This window comes from Hyla sarda, chromosome 6 (genome assembly GCF_029499605.1).
Source record: "Hyla sarda isolate aHylSar1 chromosome 6, aHylSar1.hap1, whole genome shotgun sequence".
NCBI classification, from domain to species: domain Eukaryota; kingdom Metazoa; phylum Chordata; class Amphibia; order Anura; family Hylidae; genus Hyla; species Hyla sarda.
The window spans coordinates 54,419,544-54,441,266 of record NC_079194.1 but is presented as its reverse complement, the minus strand read 5'-3'; the positions used below and the strand labels follow the sequence as shown (position 1 = coordinate 54,441,266).

Here is a 21,723-nt window from a genome sequence, read left to right as displayed (position 1 = left end):
CCAACAGACTGGCATAGAATGGAACGGGGAATAGTGTCTATTGTAGTGGCAGCAGGGGGACCAGCCAGAGGGGTGTTGCAGTGTATAAAGTGGATAGGGAATGCCCCCAGTGCACTAAATAGACTAATTTATGTATTAGGATTGAGCATATGTTTTTACATGAAGTTTACACAAGTCTCAAAAAATAAAACAAAAAAAAAAAGAATACTCGGCTACCCTAATCCCAAGCCACGCACGACCACTTTCTAGCTGACCTGCCTCGGCCAGTTATTGGCTTAGTGGAGACTTCCTGCATGTAGAAACAAAAGCAGGAAATCAATATCATTTTCCTTTTTCACCTTTAGGCATCAAGCTGGGGATGATGGTGACCGTAACCCCTCAGAGGAGGAAGATGAAGAGAAGCCTGGAAAGAGAGTGATGGGTCCGAGGAAAAAGTTCTTCTGGGATGACACATTAAGGTAATATGGGACATTTCAACCATGTTATAACAAAGTGATCGTAGATATTTCTCTCTCTCACACTCTCACTCTCTCTCGTCATGGCCGTAAATGTTGGCACCCCTGAAATTTTTCTAAAAAAATGAAGAATTTCTCACAGAAAAGGATTGCAGTAACACATGTTTTGCTATACACATGTTTATTCCCTTTGTGTTTTATTGGAACTAAACCAAAAAAGGAGGAAAAGGGAGCAAATTGGACATAATGTCACCAAACTCCAAAAATGGTCTGGACAAAATTATTGGCACCCTTAACTTAATTTCTTTATCGGCTCCATTGGGGGACACAGACCATGGGTGTATGCTGCTGTCTCTAGGAGGCTTGACACTATGGCAACAAGAAAAGTCGGCTCCTCCCTTCTGGGTATACCCGCCCACAGGCACCTGAGGTAATCATTTTTAGCTTAGTGTCTAAGGAGGTGGACATGGTCTGGAGTTCTCTTCAGACCAGGTCCTATGTTTTATTATTTTCCTAGATTTAGGAATGTTAGTTTTTTTTAAATTCCGTTTTCTTTCCTGTTTTCAGGTGGGGACTCAGGATCTGCGGTTCACTGTTTCCCCATTGCGATTGAGGGGGCAGACATCTGTGATGTACTGTTAACCCCCTCTCGCCAACGGTCAGCGCCTGGGGTTGTACCTCATGGGTCCGGGTCCCCCTACATCCCTGCTCGCCTGCTATGGAAGCTCAGCATGATGCAGGTGACAAAGCTGGCTGAAGACTTCATAGGAAGACTTCATGAGGTAAGTTCTTCTGACTGAGGTGAGTATTTCCCCCCCCCCTTCTTTTCTCAGGTGCGGATTTGCAACCTCTGGAGACCCTCAGTTTTTTGGCCCACTTTAGGGGTTGGCTGGACAGGGGTAATTCTTTATTACTGGGGTGAGCAGTGAAGGTGTGGGGCACAGTTTATCTCACTGGCCACTTATGTGCACTGGCCACTTATGTGCACTGGCCACTTATGTGTGGGGCACAGTTTATTGCACACTTATGTGTGGGACACTGTTATTAATGTGGCTCCCCTCGGCAGCCGCGCCGTATTCTCTGCGGGCGCACATTGCGCCCGTCTTTCACTTTCGGCAGCGGCGGCTTCCAGCATTCGCATATGCGCTCGGAGCAGGGAACGGGCGCCATTAATATTTCTTTGTTCTTCGGTGGCCCGGTGTGCTTTAGCTCTGCCCACCAGGACCGCCGCAGCTTCTGCATGGCGCGAACTGGCCACCAATTAGCGCTGTGTGCGCACATATGGGTGGCAGGGACCAGTCAGTCTGGGGCCCCTGCTCTTAGCATGCCCCTCTCTTGCCATTGGCTGGCAGTCTCTCCTCTCTGACTGACCTAGAGCGGAGTTTTTCTCAAGCAGCTGCCCTGTGGACACAGACTTGGGTGAGAGAGTTATTTTTTACTATGTCCATACCCAGAACTGTTCTTCCCTCTAAACAGTTACCGGGAGTGTTAGACACTCATTAAGTCTGTAAAAGTTGTAACTCAAATGTCTGGTTCTGCTGAACCACTTGTTCTGCCTGCTCCCCCAGACCCCCCTGCTATACTACCCCGGTTGTCTTCCAGACCCGGTGGGTTCGGCCGGCCCCCCAGCTTGGGTTCCCTCCCTTTCCCAGTCTATACGACTTGGCTCAGGTCTCCCCTACACCGGCCCTCCGGAGGGTCCTGCTCTACCCCTATACTGACGCTATTGCAGCGTCATAGGGGTGTTTTTCATCTGACTCATTCCCTGAGTCTTCTGGCAGGCACGGGCGCTCCCCTCGCAGGCTTCGCCCCGTTACTCCGTCCACGCTCTCGTGGTCGCCACTCTGGCTCTCCAGACCCGTGTACCAGGTCCGTCTCCCTCCCTTCCAGGGCCACCTCACACGTTCCCATTCACCTGGTGAACTTGTGGATGAGGTTTCTTATTCGGCCTCCGACTCAGTGGACCGCATGGATATGCCTGATGTGGTGTACTCATTGGTTTCGGCCATAAGAGACACCTTCCAGCTAAAGGACCCAGGAACTTCAGACGTGGTCCAGAAGGTTCCTCTCATCGTTCCCGACCTCTTCCAGGGCTGCCTCACCTCGTTCCCATTCACCTGGAGAATTTGTGGATGAGGTTTCAGATTCGGCTGCCGACTCAGAGGAACGCACTGATGCCTGATGTGGTGTACTCTTTGGTTTCGGCCATAAGAGACGCCTTCCATCTAAAGGACCCAGGAACTTCGGACGTGGCTCCAGAAGTCTCCTTTCTTTGTGCCCGACCGGCACCCAAGACTTTCAGCTCTCACGCTGAATTTTACGCCCTGCTGGTAGCCACCTGGAGGCACCCTGACATGCAGTTTCAGGAAACGAAGAAGGTTCAAGCGCGGTTTCCCTTCGCCAAGGACCTCATTGCTCGGTGGACCTCCTCTCCAACTGTGGATCTGACGGTCTCCCGCCTCTCCAGCCTACCCGGCTGTTGGCTGATGCGGCTGCCTTCAAGGATCCAGCAGGCATGAAGGTGGAGACTTTGGCAAACTTTGCCTTGAGACAGCAGGTTCTTCGGCCTGGGTGTCAAGGGCCCTTTCTGTATGGTCTCCCATCTCTGCCAGGGTAGTCTTCAAGATCCCTCTGAAGGTTTTATTTAATCTAGCTCTCCGATGCTCCGCAGCTGGAAATTTTCTGTGTTCTGCTTCCATGCGCAGCCACTGTGCTGCTTTTGCCACAAGCTACCTGGTAGCCACCGTCCCTCCATGTGGCCTGAACGTGGACGCTGCCTTCAGAAAGTGAGGCGACGGGCAGAAAAGAGTTCTTTATTACCTCTGGATAAGGCTCACAGAACCGCTTTCCATCGTAAGTCCTCCTTCCGGTTCTGCGGACCTTTGGTACCAACAAAGGGTCCAGCTGGGGGCCTTCACGGGAAGAGGGCTCTCTCCTTCCGGACCTGTCCTCCCGGAAGTCGGCTATCCGTTCCGGCCGCTTTGCAGTCCCATCAGGCACCGGTAGGCCTTCCTAGGTCTGAAGGGTCGCCCCCCACCCGCCGACCTTTCTCGGGTGGTTGGTCGCCTCTTATTCTTCTGGGATGCCTGGACCACGCACATTCACGATCCAGCTCCTTTTTTATCCAGGGAGTAATTGTCCCGGTTCCTTCAGGGGAATGTTTTCGAGGTTTATTCCAACCTCTTTGTGGTCCCCAAGAAAGGCGTTTCTGTTCCTCCAATCTTGCTTCTCGAGTATCTCGGCCAGCATCTTCTGCTTTCCCACCCCGAATGGAGTGTCTCCGTTCAGTGCTGTTGTCCCTGGTTCATGGGGAATTTTCGTTCCTCGATGGACAACAAGGATGCCTGCCTCCACTTCTCATTGTTTCCCGGTCATCAGCGGTACCTCTGCTTTGCAGTTCCGGACGGTCATTTTCTATTGTGGCTCTCCATTTTGGTCTGACCAGTTCTCCACGGACCTTTACCAAAGTCCTGGTGCCTGTGATAGCCCTTTTACGGACAGCAGTTGTTTCCATGATTCCTTACTTGGACGACCTCCTGATCAGAGTTCCAGCCAGGGCCCAGATCCTGGAGAGTCTTAGTCTCAACCTCTAGACCTTGTCTCGATTGACCATCCAACCGAAGTGAGACAAGTCCCCTGGGGTTCCAGTTCGACGCGGCCTCTGCCCGCTTTCGACTCCGCCGACCAATCGACTGACTCTTATCAAGAGTCCGATGACTTTGGCACCCTGCTCCAGTTTCCATTCGCTTTTGCATGGATGTCCTGGGTCGGTTAGCGATGGCCGTGGAGGTCGTACAATTTGCCCAGTTTAATCACCGACCTATTCAGCTGGTGATTCTCTTCCGGTGGGACAGGTTTCCATTATCTCTCGACCACAAGATCGTTCGGAACTCGGGTTTCCCGCCATCTCGGCGATCTTCATTCTGGGCGTCTCTGGGATGTGGTCTTTCTCAGCCAGTCCTCGGCCGTCCAAGGCGAGTGGTCCCTACATCCGGAGGTGTTTGCAGTGATCTGCAACCTCTGGGGCCCTCCAGGCGTGGACCTCTGCACGTCCCGCCACAACCAAAGCGTTCCTCTCTCTTGGTCATGCTTGGTCCTGCCTTATCTCTTTATTGGTCGGGCTTTGCCCTACCTTATCTGTTTCCTCCTCTTCCTCTCTTTTCGGGGTCCTGAGGAAACTCATAGCAGAGGGCGTTCCTGCCATTCTCGTGGCCCAGACTGGCCCCAGCGGGCATGGTACGTTGTCATCAGGCTCCTGAACGACTTACCGCTGCGCCTTCCCTATTGTCCACACCTCCTATATCAGGTCTCCTGTGCCACCCCTATTACAGTCTCTGCCTTTGATGGCGTGGCGCTTGAGACAGCGGTTCTGAGGACCTGCGGTTTCTCTTCCTAATGGGTTCGCACCAGGCGGAGGGCTCACAAGCCTTCCTTTGCAAAGATTTACCACCATACCTGGCGGTCTTATTTCTGTTGGTGTGAAACTCAGCCTTTTTCTCCGGTCGTGGTTGGCTTTCAGCTCCCTTAGGGGTCAAAGGTTTGGCCTTTCCTTTCTTTTTCAACATCCTCTGGCGTTCAATTATCATGTCCAAACCTAATTCAGGGAGTGGCACATGCTGTCCCTCCTTATCAGCCCCCTTTTTTCCCTTGGGACTTGCACTTGGTCTTAGATGTCCTGCAAGGCCCTCCTTTTGAGCCTCTCAGGGACATTTCTCTTCGCCTCCTTATTGCTCTTACCTCTGTTAGGAGGGTTCAGAGCTGGCAGCTTTTTCCTGCCGTTCTCCCTTCCTGGTTGTATACCATGACAAGTTGTTTTCCGTCCAGGTCTGTCGTCCTTACCTGAGATGGTTTTGATTTTTTTTTTCTTCATCTCAATGAGGACATCGTCCTTTTGTCCGGCCCCTTTCTCATCCCTGGGAGCGTTTGCTCCACCACTTGGTTGTGGTGAGGGCTGTTCGGACTTGTCTCTCAGTCTCTTTCCTTTCGGCAGTGTGACTCCCTTTTTAGTTTTTCCGTAAGGTCGTCGTACAGGACAACATACTTCTATGGCCACCATTTTTCGGTGGATCCGGTCTGCTATTTCGGAAGCTTACCGCTGCAAAGGGAAGATCCCACCCTTCAGGGTTTTGGCTCATTCCACCCGTTTTTCAGGGCATCCTGGGCACTCAGCTACGTGGCTTCGGCCTCGCAGCTCTGTAAAGCGTCCACGTGGTCGTCTTAGCACACTTTCACAAGGTCCTACAAGATTCATACCTTTGTATCAGCTGATGCTCCTCTGGGCCGTAAGGCGTTGCAGGCGGCGGTGGTCCAGCCGTCCACCTTACTGATTTCCTTACCCACCCAAGGGAAGGCTTTGGTACGTCCCATGGTCTGTGTCCCCCAATGGAGCCGATAGAGAAAAGGAGATTTTTTATGCTTACCGTAAAATCTTTCTCGATGGATCTATTGGAGGACACAGCTCCCACCCCTTTTTCTGGTGTTCCTATTTCAGTTATCTGTCTGAGGGTGTGTTCAGTTACCTTTTTCTTCTAGTTGCTCCGACTGTTTGTGGTTTTTCTCTTGACCTGTCGGTCTTCTATTGCTCTGGGACTAAAAGTGGTTAGCTCAGGTGCCTGTAGGCGGGTATATCCTGCTGGGAGGGGCCGACCTTTTTTTGTTATCATAGTGTCAAGCCTCCTAGTGACAGCAGCATACACCCATGGTCTGTGTCCCCCAATGGATCCTCCGATAAAAAGATTTTACGGTATGCATAAAAATCTCCTTATTGCCCACACCTGTTACTTGTTACTGCAATCCTTTTCTGTGAGAAATACTTCATTTTCTTGAAAAATTTCAGGGGTGCCAACATTTACGGCCATGACACTGTGTGTGTGTGTGTGTGTGTGTGTGTGTGTGTATGTATGTGTGTATGTATGTGTGTGTATATGTATATATATTAGTGTGTGTGGATATATAATTGTGGCTACTAACAATATAACTTGCATAAACGTATACCTTTTTTTTTTCCTGCCTATTTATGTAGGAATTTACTGTGTAATCTGGTGAAGATTAAGCTAGGCTGCTATGAACTCGAGCCCAATAAAAGTCAATCTGCTGAAGATTACCTGAAGACCTTTATGGAGACAGAAGTAAAACCTTTATGGCCGAAAGGGTGGATGCAGTCCAGGTAATGTATTCGTGCAGTTTTATGGTATTGTGAGCTCCCAGTTTGAGTTATCTTTTAGGTGGCCAAGCAAAGAAGTTGCAAGGTCACTTTCTTGTTCAGAATAAGAAGATAATAATATATTGTTTATTAATATAATTAATTTATTATTCCGCAATTTGTCTCTTTAATAGCTGCACTGTTACTCCAAACCTCATAAAACTTTGCCCAATGGTATCTGCAATGGAATCTGTGTAATCTTTTGTAACATAAAGGTCACAGGTCACATGATCTTGCAGCATTCTATAGATGTACAAATTGCTCTTTAAGGTTACACTATTACATTCTAGACTCATAGATGTTTGTTTTAAAGTATTTGACCACATGGCTCGGTGGCCATATTAAATTTATATAACAATAATGCCGTTTATTTTTTCCATATGCCTGTAATTGCCTCACTGTTTAAAACTCATGAAATTTTGCCTAATGGTAGAGACCTACGCTGTGCATAATTTGTTGTAACGGAAGTTCATTGGTCACATGGTCAGGCAGCTTTTTTGGTTTGTGTGGCATGTTTTTGAACAATATTAAAACATCTTCTCTGCAACCACCAATGGTAAAGATGATTAAATTGTTGTATGTGGTTACAGTGTGATCAATATTATTTGTTTGTTACAAGTCTTTTAACCACATGGTTTGGCTGCCATATTGGATTACACGTTTTTCTAAAAAAAAACCTCTTCTCTAGATCAGTTTCTTAGAATAATTCACAATTTGGCACACATGTTCAAGGCTACCTCCTGTACCATGTTTGTTAAAGCCGGTCCATTTCCATAATCAATTTGGCCACTGCATGCCAATCCCTGCAAGCAATTATAGGGGTACTCCGCTGCTCAGTGTTTGGAACAAAATGTTCCGAATGCTTAGAGCTGGCGCCGGAAGCTTGTGACGTAATAGCCCCGCCCCCTCGTGATGTCACACCCTGCACCCTCAATGCAAGTCTATGGGAGGGAGACTTGCATTGAGTGGGCGGGGCATGACATCATGAGGGGGCGGGGCTATGACAGAACGAGCTCCCGGCAGCTGCTCTAAGCATTCGGAACATTTTGTTCCAAACACTGAGCAGTGGAGTACCCCTTTAAGCCTCTAGTTAAATGTGTGTAATGTGCACACTGTTAATCAAAAATGTATAAAACTGGGCAAGAGTGCTATTATGTGATCAGCCTTTTCTTACATAAGTCACATGATCTGGCAGCTGTCTTGTTTTCGGTGAGCTATAGATATACAAATTGCTGTGTAAGGTTACATTGTGATGTAGAATCGTAAATGTTAAGTTATTAATCCACATAATATCATATGTGATAACCTCTTTCTCACAATCTGTCAGGACACTGTGGCTAACAGGTTCACAAAGCTTATTTACTGTTGTCAGAGCTAGGGATCGACCGATATTGATTTTTATTTTTTTAAGGCCGATACCGATAATCTGTGGCCTTTCACGCCGATAGCCGATAACTTATACGGATATTCCGGTATAAGTTGTCGGCTATTTCTCTGGCCCCGAAGAAGCGGCTGCAGATCATCGATTTAAAGCGGGTGCTTTAAATCAATGAACTGCAGCGTCTTTTGCGGGGCCAGAGACTGCTGCCACCGCTTCTCTCCCCCGCCTGTCCTGGGGTCCTTCTGAGTCCAAACCCCCCCCCCCCCCCCCACAATCCTCTGGCCAGAGACCGCCGCCCGATTCTCTCCCCCTGCCGGTCCTTAGTCCAGCCACCGCCGCTGCACCATTGTCTCCCCCCATCCCCGGTTTTATAATTACCTGTTCCTGTTGCCGTCGCGTTGAGGACTTCACTCGTCATTGCGCAGCGCACATGATGCCGCAGGACGTCACAGGAGCCAGAAGTAACGCAGACCCCGGGAACAGGTAATTATAAAACCAGGGATGGGGGAGGCAGTGGAGCAGCAGCGGTCTCTGGCCGTTGGTGCGTTGGGGGGGGGGGGGGTGCAATGCAGGGGAGCGGGGCATTATCGGATTATCTGCAAGGTAATTGCCGATAACGTCAAAAATCGTGAAAATCGGCCAATAATATCTGTCAAACCGATAAACTGTCGATCCCTAGTCAGAGCATCCACTTGTTTTATGACTTTACTCCTCTCACCTTTATCCTGTTAAATTCATGAAATCACACGCACTTGTAAATGTCCATAGTGAGATACAAAGTCAGGCTTGTGTTTAAGACAACAGTTGATCACATGGTTTGGCAGCCATATTGGACGGGGCAAAATTTTAAATGTATAACCCCTTAATTCCCTGGTTGAACTTGATGGACATATGTCTTTTTCGATCGTACTAACTATGTAATTTCTTCTGTGTTTGTCCTAAAAAAAAAAATTGAAAATTAGCACCCGTGTCCTCCATCACATTCTCTACCTCGATCAAAACAGTTGTGTGCTTAAAACCTGGCTCTGCTGCTTGCAGTGATATTTTGACTTTTTTTTTTTATAGGATGCTTTTTAAGGAGAGTCGCAGTGTACATAACCACCTCACTTCTGCTCCGTAAGTATATACAGCTGTCCAAACAGGTCCATTACAAATATGGGAAGGGTATTCACCCAATAAACCCTGAGGTAATTAATCTTGTGAGGTTTCTGTAACTATAAGAGGCCAATGGGGAAGCACGATGTTAGGTGTCAGACTTCTTCCTTTATTGTATAAGGATTGTTCATTTTGACAAATATCAGCTATATGTTTAAGTTTTTAGCAAAAATATCAAAAGGATATATCATGGAAACATTGAGGCAGAAAAGGTAATTGAAGTGTGTTGATAACTTTGTTTAATTTCTGAGTTTTCCTTTTTTTTAAATTGCATAGTAAATGTGTAAACCAGAATCTTGGGCTGTTTAGAATCTGTACTGTCATTTAGTTTACATTGAAATCTGCAGCAGAAAATCCTGTGCATCAAATCTGTGTACGTTTGAACGTACCCTTAAGTGTTTTCTGGTGAGATAAAAATGGGGCAGTAGGGGGTCAGACTGGGATAGATAGAGATATATAAAGTGTATAATATATATATGCAGGATTCACATCACCAATCCTCTGGACAACCCCTTTAACTACTGAGCGCACTTCATACTCGGTGCATCACGGTTGCTGTTAGCAACCAGTACCCATGGTTAATGCCCGGACATCACCAATTGGGCTGATGTCTTGCATTATCCCTTTAGATGTGATCAAAATTGCGGTGTCTACAAGCAATAAAAATAAGTGCCGGTTAGAGCAGGGTGCTGATCAGGACCACCTCAATAAAATCACAGGGACCTGATCAGCTGAGGGTTTGGCGGGAGGGCAACTACCTGCCTCCTTGCTATCCTATTGTCGCTGCAGAAAGCTATGGCACCCTGGAGCAATGGATTAATGCTGTTCTATGGAGCAGCATTGAACAGTGTATGCAATCTAAAGAAAAATAGTGGGGAGAAAAAAAGTTGCAATGAACGTGAATAAGCCCCTCCCTCTAACTTTTCAATTTTTTTAAATTATATAAATAAACATGTGGTATTGCTGCATGTGTAAATGTACAAACTTAAATTATACCGATAACTAAACTGCACGATCAATAGCGTACACGTTAAATATGAACGTTTTTATGCTGTGTGGGTGGGAGGAGGAGGCGGACTGTTTGTAGGTTTGGGGGGTGGGAGGAGGGGTGGCGGGTTGTGTGCATGTAAGTTGTTACTTTTTTGTTAAACTGTAAAAGTTTAATAAAAACATCTGATTCAAAAAAAAATATGAACGTTTTGCAGATTTTCAGTCTTTTCATATCATAACAAAATGTAAAAAAACAATCACGATCCATCAAAACAAAAATGGTACCAATAAAAACTACAATAAAAATTAGAGTTCAGAAGAGGACACTTTTAACCATATAAATTTTTGTACAAAATGTTTATTTTTTTTAAATTAGTAAAAGAAAATAAATCCTATATAAATTGGATATCATCATAGTATGGACCTACAGAATATACTGGCATTTTTACCAAAAAATGCTGCACTGCGTAGAAACTGAATCCCCCAAAATTTACAAAATGGTGGTGTTTTATTTTTTTTATTTCTCACCACAAATGTTTTTTTGTTTCACTGTAGACTTGGTGGTAAAATCATTGTCCATTACAAAGTACAATTGGGGGAGCAAACAAACCCTTATATGGGTCTGTAGGTGGAAATGTGTTTATTTTTTTTAGCATTATGACTGTTAGAAGGCGAATAGGGGAAAAAACAAAAATAAAAAATCCCTGCATACTTAAAGGGGTACTCCGGTGAAAACTTTAATTTTTTTAAATGAACTGGTACCAGAAAGTTAAACATATTTGTAAATTTTAAAACAGTAATTCATCCAGTACTTATTAGCAGCTGTATGCTACAGAGGAAATTCTTCTTTTTCAATTTCTTTGTCTTGTCCAAAGTGCTCTCTGCTGACACCTCTGTCAGTGTCAGGAACTGTCCATAGCAGGATAGGCTTGCTATGGGGATTTTCTCCTGCTCTGGACAGTTCCTGATACGTGCATCAGGTGTCAGCAGAGAGCACTGTGGTCAAGACAAAAGAAATTCAAAAAGAATAGAATTTCCTCTGTAGCATACAGCTGCTAATAAGTACTGGATGGATTAAGATTTTTATATACAAGTAATTTACAAATCTGTTTAACTTTCTGGTACCAGTTCATTAAAAAAAAAAAAAAGTTTTCCACTGGAGTAGGGTTAACCTGTTAATACACACAATGAACTTGAATATGGGTGCCCTGAAAAAAAGCACTTATTAGGCAACATCAATGGGAAAAAGATGAAATGCTTTTGGTTCACATAGCACAGTGGTGTAAAAATGGATTTTTCTGTGCCCTCAAGGCCTAAAATAGCTTGAGGTTAAAAGCAAAGTCTTTGCCATAGAACTATGCAATTTATTACATAAACTATTTCTTTACTTGTGATTACTAGTGTAGTATCACTGATTAACTTTGTGCATTTTTATGCTGTATTTGTAGAGCGAAGAAGAAAGTTATATTGGTCCCAAAACCCAAAGTTAAGGTAATAAATTTATATTTAGCTTTAACAGTTCCACATCAAATCTGTACATTTAGGCTGCATTCACATCACGATTTCTCCATCCGACCTGAGTACACGATTTTTATAGCTTAAAATCATATGGAATAGTACATAAAGTCGGATCCATTGACCTCCATAAAAAAATCGGATCCATTACACACATCCGATTTGATCCACATCCGATTTCACACGATTTTTGTTCAGGTCTGAAATCGTGGTCAACCCCGATTTCAGACCCGAACAAAAATCGTGTGAAATCTGATGCGGATCAAATCGGATGTTTGTAATGGATCCGATTTTTTAATGGAGGTCAATGGATCCAACTTTATATACGATTTCATACGATTTTAAGTTATAAAAATCGTGTACTCAGGTCGGATGGAGAAATCGTGATGTGAATGCAGCCGTATATTCACATTTTTTACTTTATGATGCATCTTATTCTAGCTTGTATTTTGAAAACATAGGGGTACATTTATCAAGACCTGTGTAAAGGTTCAACCAAAAGAGTGCAACCAATCAATTGCTGCTTTTTTCAGATTTTTTAAATAAAAGAAGCGATCTGATTAGTTGCTAAGTGCACCACTCTCTACACAGCTCTTGATAAATCTCCCCCATAGTAAATATACATTTGGTACACTACTACATTTTTTTTGAGGTGTATGTTAAATTTTTTACTATATTATTAGTGACATTTACGCATAGCAATGGGAATAACTATTGTAAGTTACAGAAGTAGTTTTCCAAATTGACATAACATTAAAAAAATGTATCCCCTAGAGATAACATACTTCACATTATTTTTTACATTACACATAGATATATATATATATATATATATATATATATATCTATCTATCTATCTCTCTGTAAAGTCTCCTTAATTGCATTTTATTATATTTTGTGTTTTTTGCTTCTTTGTAGGAATCAAGTCCTAAAAAGGAACAGAAGGTTTCCACTCCTCTCCCTAATGCAGCTCGTGCACCTTCTCTGAATACTACGCCTATCGGAGGTCCTGCAAGCACCACTTGCTCTGAGACTATTTGCTTGGATGACTCCTTAGATGAGCAGCTTTCGTTCAAAACTCCTTCACTAGATTCGATCTCTGAAGCTCTGGCTGTTCTAAAGAACGGATCTGGCCCATCACCCAGTTCTCACACAGAAACCCCAACGTCCCGGCCAAAAGTTACCCTGAGAGAAGAAAAGTTAGCTTCTATCATGAGCAAATTACCATTGGGTGGCCCTAAAAAGGCCGATACTCCTCAGCACACCAATAGTCTCATTGCAGGCCACTCAAACCCTGTACCAAAGAAGCCCCAGGATCATGCAACAGCCCATTCAACAGTGGTGTCTGGGCTCATTGCAGGTTCTTCCATTCAGAATCCCAAAGTGTCATTGGAACCACTGCCGGCTAAGCTGCTTCAGCAAGGAATGCAAAGGTCTTTGCAAGCTGAGGTATCTTCCTCCTCTACACCTGCTAAAATGAAAGCATCTTCTGCTTCTCAGCCTAAAACAGCATCTGCTTCTTCTTCCTCGTCACCATCTTCCACTTCAGTGCCATTGACATCCTCGTCACATGCCCATGTCTCTTCCTCCTCATCACAACTACAGAACTCTTCCTTGCAGACAGTCAAGATCAATCCACCCATTCATCAAAACTATGTTTCTCCTTTGCAAGCTACAATAAGCAGATCTCATACTAACCCTGTTGTACGCCTGACCAGCAGTCCCCTGATCACTTCCACCTCACCCATTATCAAGACACCTGAGAAAACAATTGGTTACAGACCGCCTTCTTCACCTTCTCCAGGGAGCAGTCAGCATACGCCAGTGTCTCGAACAGCTGCCTCTTCTACCTCGAGTAACTTAATGTCAAAAAATGTTGGCTCTCACAATTCAAACCCAGGTTTTAAGTCCCCATACACCATGGCTCCTTCACCCAAACCTACCACCTCTCCCAGTTCTTCCAGTTCATGTTCTCCTGTCTCCCAAAACAATCCACATCATAAACTGGCAAGTGGAATGAACATTGGACGACCTTCACCGACAGTTAGCCCGATACCTTCTGGTCGAGGCACAGCAGTTATTCAGGGAATAAGAAACCCTTCTGCACCCCTCAAGATCCCTAGCTCCTCTCCCAAATTGGTTTCACCAGTTATCAGGCAGACAAACCCCTCTCCAAAAATATCTATTTCTTCTCCGGTACCATCTCCTGTCCCTTCTCCAAAATTGTCCAGTCCATCTCCGAAAGTACAAAGCCAATCCCCAAAACCACCCAACCAGCCTGTAAAAAACCCCAGCCCATCTCCTAAGTCAGTAAACTCTATACATACCGGGCCTATTAAGACCACAATTCCCAGCTCTGTTATAAATGTGCCTATCAGCAGAGCCAATCAAAATGCAACTGTTTCAAATAGGACTCATATTACCGGGGAAACAGGGAGCGGAGCGCTGGGTGCTACTAAACAGCCAATGCCTCACAGACAACAATCTGCCTCAGGGTCTCCTGTTGCAGCAGCTACTGTACAGGTGAGTTGGATGAGATAATGCTTATTAAAGCAAATAATTCTTTGTTAAAACCAACAATACATTCGTAGAGCTTTGTGAATGAGCTTTCATCTGACCCTCTCACGTAACTCTCATAGAAGTTAAAAAGTACCTGTCACCAAATAATCTGTTCTAAACTAACTCGGACTGTTTCCTAAATACTCCTAACACCCCTCCAGCCCTTAAAAAAGCTTTGTATCTTACCTTTCTTCTTGCTCTTATAGTCAGTCTTTCAGCAGGAGAAAGTGGTAGTTTCCCAGCAGGCATGACATCACTCAAGCCTGCTGCAGGACCACTTCTGCCCTCACATAGTTGCAGTGCTGTGATTAATAGAAGACCTAGAGCTCTCTGCTTGTTTCAGCCTGTGTGTTATCAGTGAGGCACTTTCTGTGCAGCTGTCAATCAAGTTCAGTGCAGAGAAACACTTCCTGAGTTTGGACTCCTGCCAGGCCTGGAGGAGACCAAACTCACTGTATTAATTGTGGCAGGGAACAGAACAGAGCCACCTAGTGGCCATTTTTTATATTACATTTTAAACATATTTATGTTGATTTTAAAAGCAATGAAGGGGAAAGTGTCTTCTAATTATGCAAGGAGCACTATATTAAAAGATTTATTTGGTGACAGGTACTCTTTAATGGGTGTTACGTGAGCTGTATAGATCTGTAAGCCACGCTGTTTATGGAACACTGAAGTACTACACTGTTTACACAAACTGCAAGTCATAAATACTGTTGGGAAACTGCCTGCTCGGATGTTTTCCGCTTTCCCAACCCAAATAACACAATGCACTACTGTTTCTTTGCTCGGATGAGACCCCTTGCGATCTAAACTTTTGACATGTCTGGACAACATGTCCACAGTGTCACTGTCATTTGACTAAACATTAAGGATGGGGGTCACACACAGCACATATTCTGCGTATTTCACGCTGCAGGAAGTCTGCATGGCAGCAGAAAATACGCAGCGTATTTTGCTACAGAAGTACGCCTGGGGCTTCTCCAACGCAGCCCTTTGTGCAGAGTAAGGTTTGGAGGCGGGCCGAGCAGGCATGACTGACACATGGCACTGCTGCAGTGGTGAAGCACTGTGTCGCTGTAGAAGGATCTCGCTGTGGCTGACGGGCGATGCAGAGGACTGAGAATCGTGACGTCACAGCTCCTCCACCTCGTGATGTCACGCCCCACCCCCTCCCATAGACTTGCGTTGAGGGGGTGGGGCGTGACGTCACAAGGTGGCAGAGCCTGGGAGTCCCCTTTTGGATAGGGGATAAGATGTCTAAGGGCGGAGTACCCCTTTAAGTGGCATTTCAGTGGAGAAGCTATGCATCTGTTGCTATATGGTACCAATTGGTCCCAGCAGTGTGTCCCAACCAGTGCGCCTCCAGCTGTTGCAAAACTACAACTCCCAGCATGCCCAAACAGCCTTCGGCGGTCCGGGCATGCTGGGGATTGTAATTTTGCAACAGCTGGAGGTGCACTGGTTGGGAAACGCTGCTGTACGGCCGCCTACAAGCACAAAGTATCCTTGAGTTCTCTTGCACACAAATGGGTTATCCTCAGGATAGGCCATCAATGTTAGATCGTCTGGGGCCTGATTCCCAGCAACCCTGCCTATTAACTGTAAAAGGGCCTGTAATGCCTAATATTCTGTGCTGCAGTCACAGGAGTGTGGTGGCTTATTTTTATTAGCCGATCATCAGGGATACAAGTAGACGGACCCCCGCTGATCTAAGGTTGACAGGCATTCTGTTTTTTAGGCCTGGACATCCCCTTTTAATATACCTGCATTTTCTACCTGACAAACTTGGGATTTGCAATATTCTATGGTGAGCAAAGTTTAGTTCAGCGGAAATGATTTGTATCTGATAACTATACTAAAATCTGTTTTGAAAACATTCAGACTGGTTGGATACAGCATTACCTATATAGGACCTTTCGATCCTCTATTAAAGGAGTAGTGCAGCGAAAAATAACATACCTCAAAAGAAGGATAAGAGGAGGCACTCACGGTTTCAAGGTGCAGTGGTTTTCTTTTATTCACGGTGCATGCTTGGAGCGGTACAGCATCTGCAGGATGCCAAGGTGGAAGCACAGGTGCAGTGACAATTGCTGTACCGCTCCAAGCATGCACCGTGAATAAAAGAAAACCACTGCACCTTGAAACAGTGAGTGCCTCCTCTTATCCTTCTTTTGCTGTATGAACCTTGTACCTTCTTCTCTGGAGGATCGAGCATCCCGAGAGGTCTCAGTTAGCGGACTGCTTGGCTACTATACTGAGTGTTTGCTAGAGCCTATCCAAGACTTTCCATAGTTCATAGACCACAGACGTCAGTTCCGGTATCTCTCTACTCTATCTCAAAAATAACATACCCCCTATTCAAAGGATAGGGGATGAGTTATAGATCTCTGGGGTCTCAGCGGCTGGGCCCCCCGCGATCTCCTGAACAGGCCCTGGCAGGTTGCAGGAAGCCGTGACCGACACGCCCCATCCATGTATCTCTATGGGATACATGGAGGGGGCGTGTCGGCCGCCGCTCCTTGCATGGTCGGTACGTCCCCTTCTAGCAGACTGCTTGGGCCCCGTTCAAGAGATCGCAGGGGGTACTCTGCTGGGAAAAATTGTTTTTAATCAACTGGTGCGAGAAAGTTAAACAGATTTGTAAGTTAAAGGGGTATTCCAGGCCAAAACTTTTTTATATATATATCAACTGGCTCCGGAAAGTTAAACAGATTTGTAAATTACTTCTATTAAAAAATCTTAATCCTTCCAATAGTTACTAGCTCATGAAGTTGAGTTGCTGTTTTCTGTCTAACTGCTTTCTGATGACTCATGTCCTGGGAGCTGTGCAGTTCCTATGGGGATATTCTCCCATCATGCACAGCTCCCGGGACGTGACATCATCATTGAGCAGTTAGACAGAAAACTTCAGAAGCTAATAACTATTGGAAGGATTAAGATTTTTTAATAGAAGTAATTTACAAATCTGTTTTAACTTTCCGGAGCCAGTTGATATATAAAAAAAAAAAAAAAAAAAGTTTTTGCCTGGAATACCCCTTTAATCCTATTTAAAAAAATCTTAATCCTTCCATTACTTAGCTTCCTGTGGAGCATACAGCAGCTGATATTTTCTTTTTAAATTTCATTTCTGCCTGACCACAGTGCTCTCTGCTGACACCTCTGTCCATTTTAGGAACTGTCCAGAGCAGAAACGAATCCCCATAGCAAACCTATCCTGCTTTGTGCAGTTCTTAAAATGGACAGAGGTGTCAGCAGAGAGCACTGTGGTCAGACAGAAAGGAAATCTAAAAAGAAAAGCACTTCCTGTGGAGTGCAAAAACTGAAAAACCCTGCGTCCTTAAGGGGTTAAGGGGTAGTAGTGATTTACAAATCTGTAACTTTCTGGCTCAGGTTGATTTGAAAACGATTTTTTGTCCAGTGTATCTCTTTAAGAGTATTCTCATCTTATAAGGAGATGCTATATCACTAGAAGTGTCAGGATACTACTCCTGTATCCCTTTCTGAATTTTCTCTGCACTCCACAGTAGCCCAGCTGTTCAGGGAACTACAGCCAGCCCTGTTTGGTTGTACAGCAAGTAAAAGGTTATTTGTACAATGCCCCCTCCTAAACCCCCCTGCCCCCCCCCCCCCCGGCATATAACTTTTGGGTGCCACCTTGATACCCCTGGCTCCACTTCTAAGAGGCGTGGTTTATTGGGGTGTATGATGAAAACCAAACCTGCAAGTAGTTGTGATAGGCTTACATGTGGCAGTGTAAATCCAACCGTGGCAAGAAAAGTGTCTGGTTGTGTTTGCACCACCAGCCACCCCCTGCTGGGGACCCCCATGATCTCCCTGCTGCACCTGGTGATTGTTTAGAGCGTCGGGTGCAGCACCGCCCCCTCAATGCAAGTCTATGGGAGGAGGCGTGACTGCTGCCACGCCCCCTCCCATAGACTTGCATTGAGAGGGTGCGGCCATGACTTCACGAGCCTCCGCCCCACATTGCCAGTCATTCGGCACGAATCAAAGTTCGCTCCTTGCACCCGGATGTCTGGGGTGCCGCAGCCGTCATCGTGGGGGTCCCCAGCGGTGGGGTTAAGATGTCTAGGGTCGGAGTACCTCTTTAAGGAGGCTAATAAGTATAGGAAGAGACGCTATTCTGAGAAGATAAGTCGCATTACACTTTCATGTATTCACTTGTACTGTTTTATAAAAGCTGTTGTAATGACGGTAATATTTGAATTAAATATGTATGATGTAATAAAATGTCTGCAAAGGTTTAGATGGGCTTTAAATCAGATGACCCCGTTCATATTATGGAAAAGCAGCACACATTTACCATATTGTGAAAAATGTTATGACTATAAGAAATTCCACACAGATTCTGTGATGCAGCAGCCTCCCATTGATTTCTGTGCGATTTCCGCTGCTTAGTTCACACGCTGGAACTTCCGGCAAGGATTTGGATTTTCTGGCAGCAAAATGCAACGGCCATTATCACTGGTTCCGGATCATTCTCTCCGTCGCCTCATTGGGGAGCACAGAGACCATGGGTGTTATGCTGTTTTCTCACTAAACTATCCCTGAGTGTGATTAGACACGAACACTTAAATGGCCACATTCATTTGGAAAAACTTTTAGCATGTGTGATAGAGGCGGTCTTATAGTGTACGTCTATGGAATGTATCTCAATCATGTGACACAGAGGAGGGCGCGCGGCAGCTCCGATTTCTCCCACCTCGTTCTCACGGCCATCTGTCCCCGTGTTCCCCCCCCCCCCGTTTGTAATCCTTTTACAAGCAGCAACAGCGGAACCTAAACGGTTGTAAAATAATCCCATTGATGTCAATGGGATTTTTTTTTTTTATAATCAGTCTGCGCTCATTTCTGTTTTCCTTTACGGGAGAAAAGACGGTGCAGTATTTTTTTTTCTCTCTTCAAAAAAAAAAGGAAGAAAAGCCGGATACAGTAAATTTAACAAAAGTCTAAGGAAAACGGATGAGCCTTTAATATTAGGGTTTAAAGGGGTACTCCAGTGAAAAACATTTTATTTTATCAACTGGTACCGGAAAGTTAAACAGATTTGTAAATTACTTCTATTTAAAAAGCTCAATCCTTTCAGTACTTATTAGCAGCTGTATGCTACAGAGGAAATTATTTCCTTCTTGAATTTTTTTTTTTTCTTGTCCACAGTGCTCTCTGCTGACACCTCTGTCTGTCAGGAACTGTCTAGGGCAGCATAGGTTTGCTATGGGGATATAAAATAAATATATTAACCCTTCCAGAATTTATCAGCTGCTGTATGTTCCACAGGAAGTTCTTTTCATTTTAGATTTCTTTTCTGCTCCTACTGACACCTCTGTCTGTCTCAGGAACTGTCAAGAGCAGGAGAAGTTTGCTATGGGGATTTGTTCCTACTCTGGACAGTTCCTGACATGGACAGAGGTGACAGCAGAGAGCACTGTGGTCAGACTGAAAATAAATTTAAAAAGAAAAGCACTTCCTGTGGAGTATTCAGCAGCTAAGTACTGGAAGGATTACATTTTTTAATAGAAGTAATTTACAAATCTGTTTAACTTTCTGGCACCAGTTGATTTAAAAAAAAAAAAAAAAATATTTCACTGAAGTACCCCTTTAAGATCTAACTTTACAATATTCAGGTGTTAAATTGATTGGGTTTGTCTGAATGAAAAAATGTGGGAATTTACAAAAGATTTCAATATCTTTGTTACAAAATATGCCGCTTGTCCTGTCCGGGAATCCACAGGAAGCACAGTATTGTTTATCTAACCATACTGTAGAGCAGTGTTTCCAATCCAGGGTGCCTCCAGCTGTTGCAAAACTCCAACTCCAAGCATGCCCGGACAGCTGTTGGCTGTCCGGGCATGCTGGGAGTTGTAGTTTTGCAACAGCTGTAGGCACCCTGGTTGGAAAGCATTGCTTTAGAGTAAGCAGATGATTTTTGGATCCATGATATTTTGCGCGTTTGATTTTAATTCTAAGTTTTCTTTTACAGTCTGCTGCGTCTCTCCTTGCGAATACGGCACCGCTGGCGCTCATGACATCACCGCTCTCCGTAACAAACCCAAATGTGACGGCAACCTCTCTAAATCCGTTTGGCATGTTGGGCGGACTGGTACCGGTCACCATGCCATTCCAGTTTCCTTTGGAGCTGCTCAGCTTTGGGAGTGACACTGCTGGTGCAGTAACATCCCCAGGTTCTACCTCAGCAGCTTTCCACCACAATCTCACACAGAGTAAGAATTGTGTTCATCTATAGTGTTTTATTTTGTTAATTTGTTTATCCTCAATCACAGGAGTATTATACACTAGTTATACAGTATGCAGGATTTGTTCACAAGGCAGCATAAATGTACTGCCTTTTTATTAATTTAGCTTTATTTATTTTATTTGCTTAGAGATTAGCAAAGTGACAGTGATTCGATTTGTTACGAACTTCTCGGCTCGGCAGTTGATGACTTTTCCTGCATAAATTAGTTCAGCTTTCAGGTGCTCCGGTGGGCTGGAAAAGGTGGATACAGTCCTAGGAGATAAAATATATAATATATATTAAATACACACACACACACACACACGTATATGTGTGTATATATATTATAAATGTATATATTATGAAATATATAATTTTTTTATTTTTTCAGTCTGACCACAGTGCTCTCTGCTGACACCTCTGTCCATGTCAGGAACTGTCCAGAGTAGGAGCAAATCCCCATAGCAAACCTCTCCTGCTCTGGACAGTTCCTGACATGGACAGAGGTGTCAGCAGAGAGCACTGTGGTCAGAGTGGAAAGAACTACACCACTTCCTGTGGAGCATACAGCAGCTGCTAAAAGCTAGAATAATACGATTTGTACATAGAAGTACTTTGCAAATCTGTATAACTTTCTGGAATCAGTTGATTTGAAAATTTACATCCAGCGTACCCCTAAATACCTTTAATACCTAAAATTATATATATATACCGTATATACTCGAGTATAGGCCGAGTTTTTCAGCACGATTTTTCGTGCTGAAAACACCCCCCTCGGCTTATACTCGAGTGAACTCCCCCACCCGCAGTGGTCTTCAACCTGCGGACCTCCAGAGGTTTCAAAACTACAACTCCCAGCAAGCCCGGGCAGCCATCGGCTGTCCGGGCTTGCTGGGAGTTGTAGTTTTGAAACCTCCGGAGGTCCGCAGGTTGAAGACCACTGCGGCCTTCAACATCATCCAGCCCACTCTCACCCCCTTTAGTTCTGAGTACTCACCTCCGCTCGGCGCTGGTCCGGTCCTGCAGGGCTGTCCGGTGAGGAGGTGGTCCGGTGAGGAGGTGGTCCGGGCTGCTATCTTCACCGGGGAGGCCTCTTCTAAGCGCTTCGGGCCCGGCCTCAGAATAGTCACGTTGCCTTGACAACGACGCAGATACGTCGCTGTCAAGGCAACGGCTCTATTCCGGGCCGGAAGCGCGGAGAAGAGGCGCC

The 21,723-nt window shown here is 45.0% G+C and overlaps 1 protein-coding gene across 3 annotated transcripts in view; it reads left to right on the top strand.

Moving 5' to 3' along the window:
- The window catches only part of UBN2 (ubinuclein 2), a 58,444-nt gene that overhangs the window by 24,049 nt on the left and 12,672 nt on the right, over positions 1 to 21,723 (top strand). For all 3 annotated transcript variants that reach the window (XM_056523779.1, XM_056523778.1, XM_056523777.1), the window contains 6 exons: positions 345 to 458; positions 6,478 to 6,621; positions 9,104 to 9,154; positions 11,632 to 11,674; positions 12,617 to 14,221; positions 20,259 to 20,499. In XM_056523779.1, the coding sequence (XP_056379754.1) occupies positions 345 to 458; positions 6,478 to 6,621; positions 9,104 to 9,154; positions 11,632 to 11,674; positions 12,617 to 14,221; positions 20,259 to 20,499 (2,198 nt within the window). The remainder of the gene's footprint in view (positions 1 to 344; positions 459 to 6,477; positions 6,622 to 9,103; positions 9,155 to 11,631; positions 11,675 to 12,616; positions 14,222 to 20,258; positions 20,500 to 21,723) is intronic.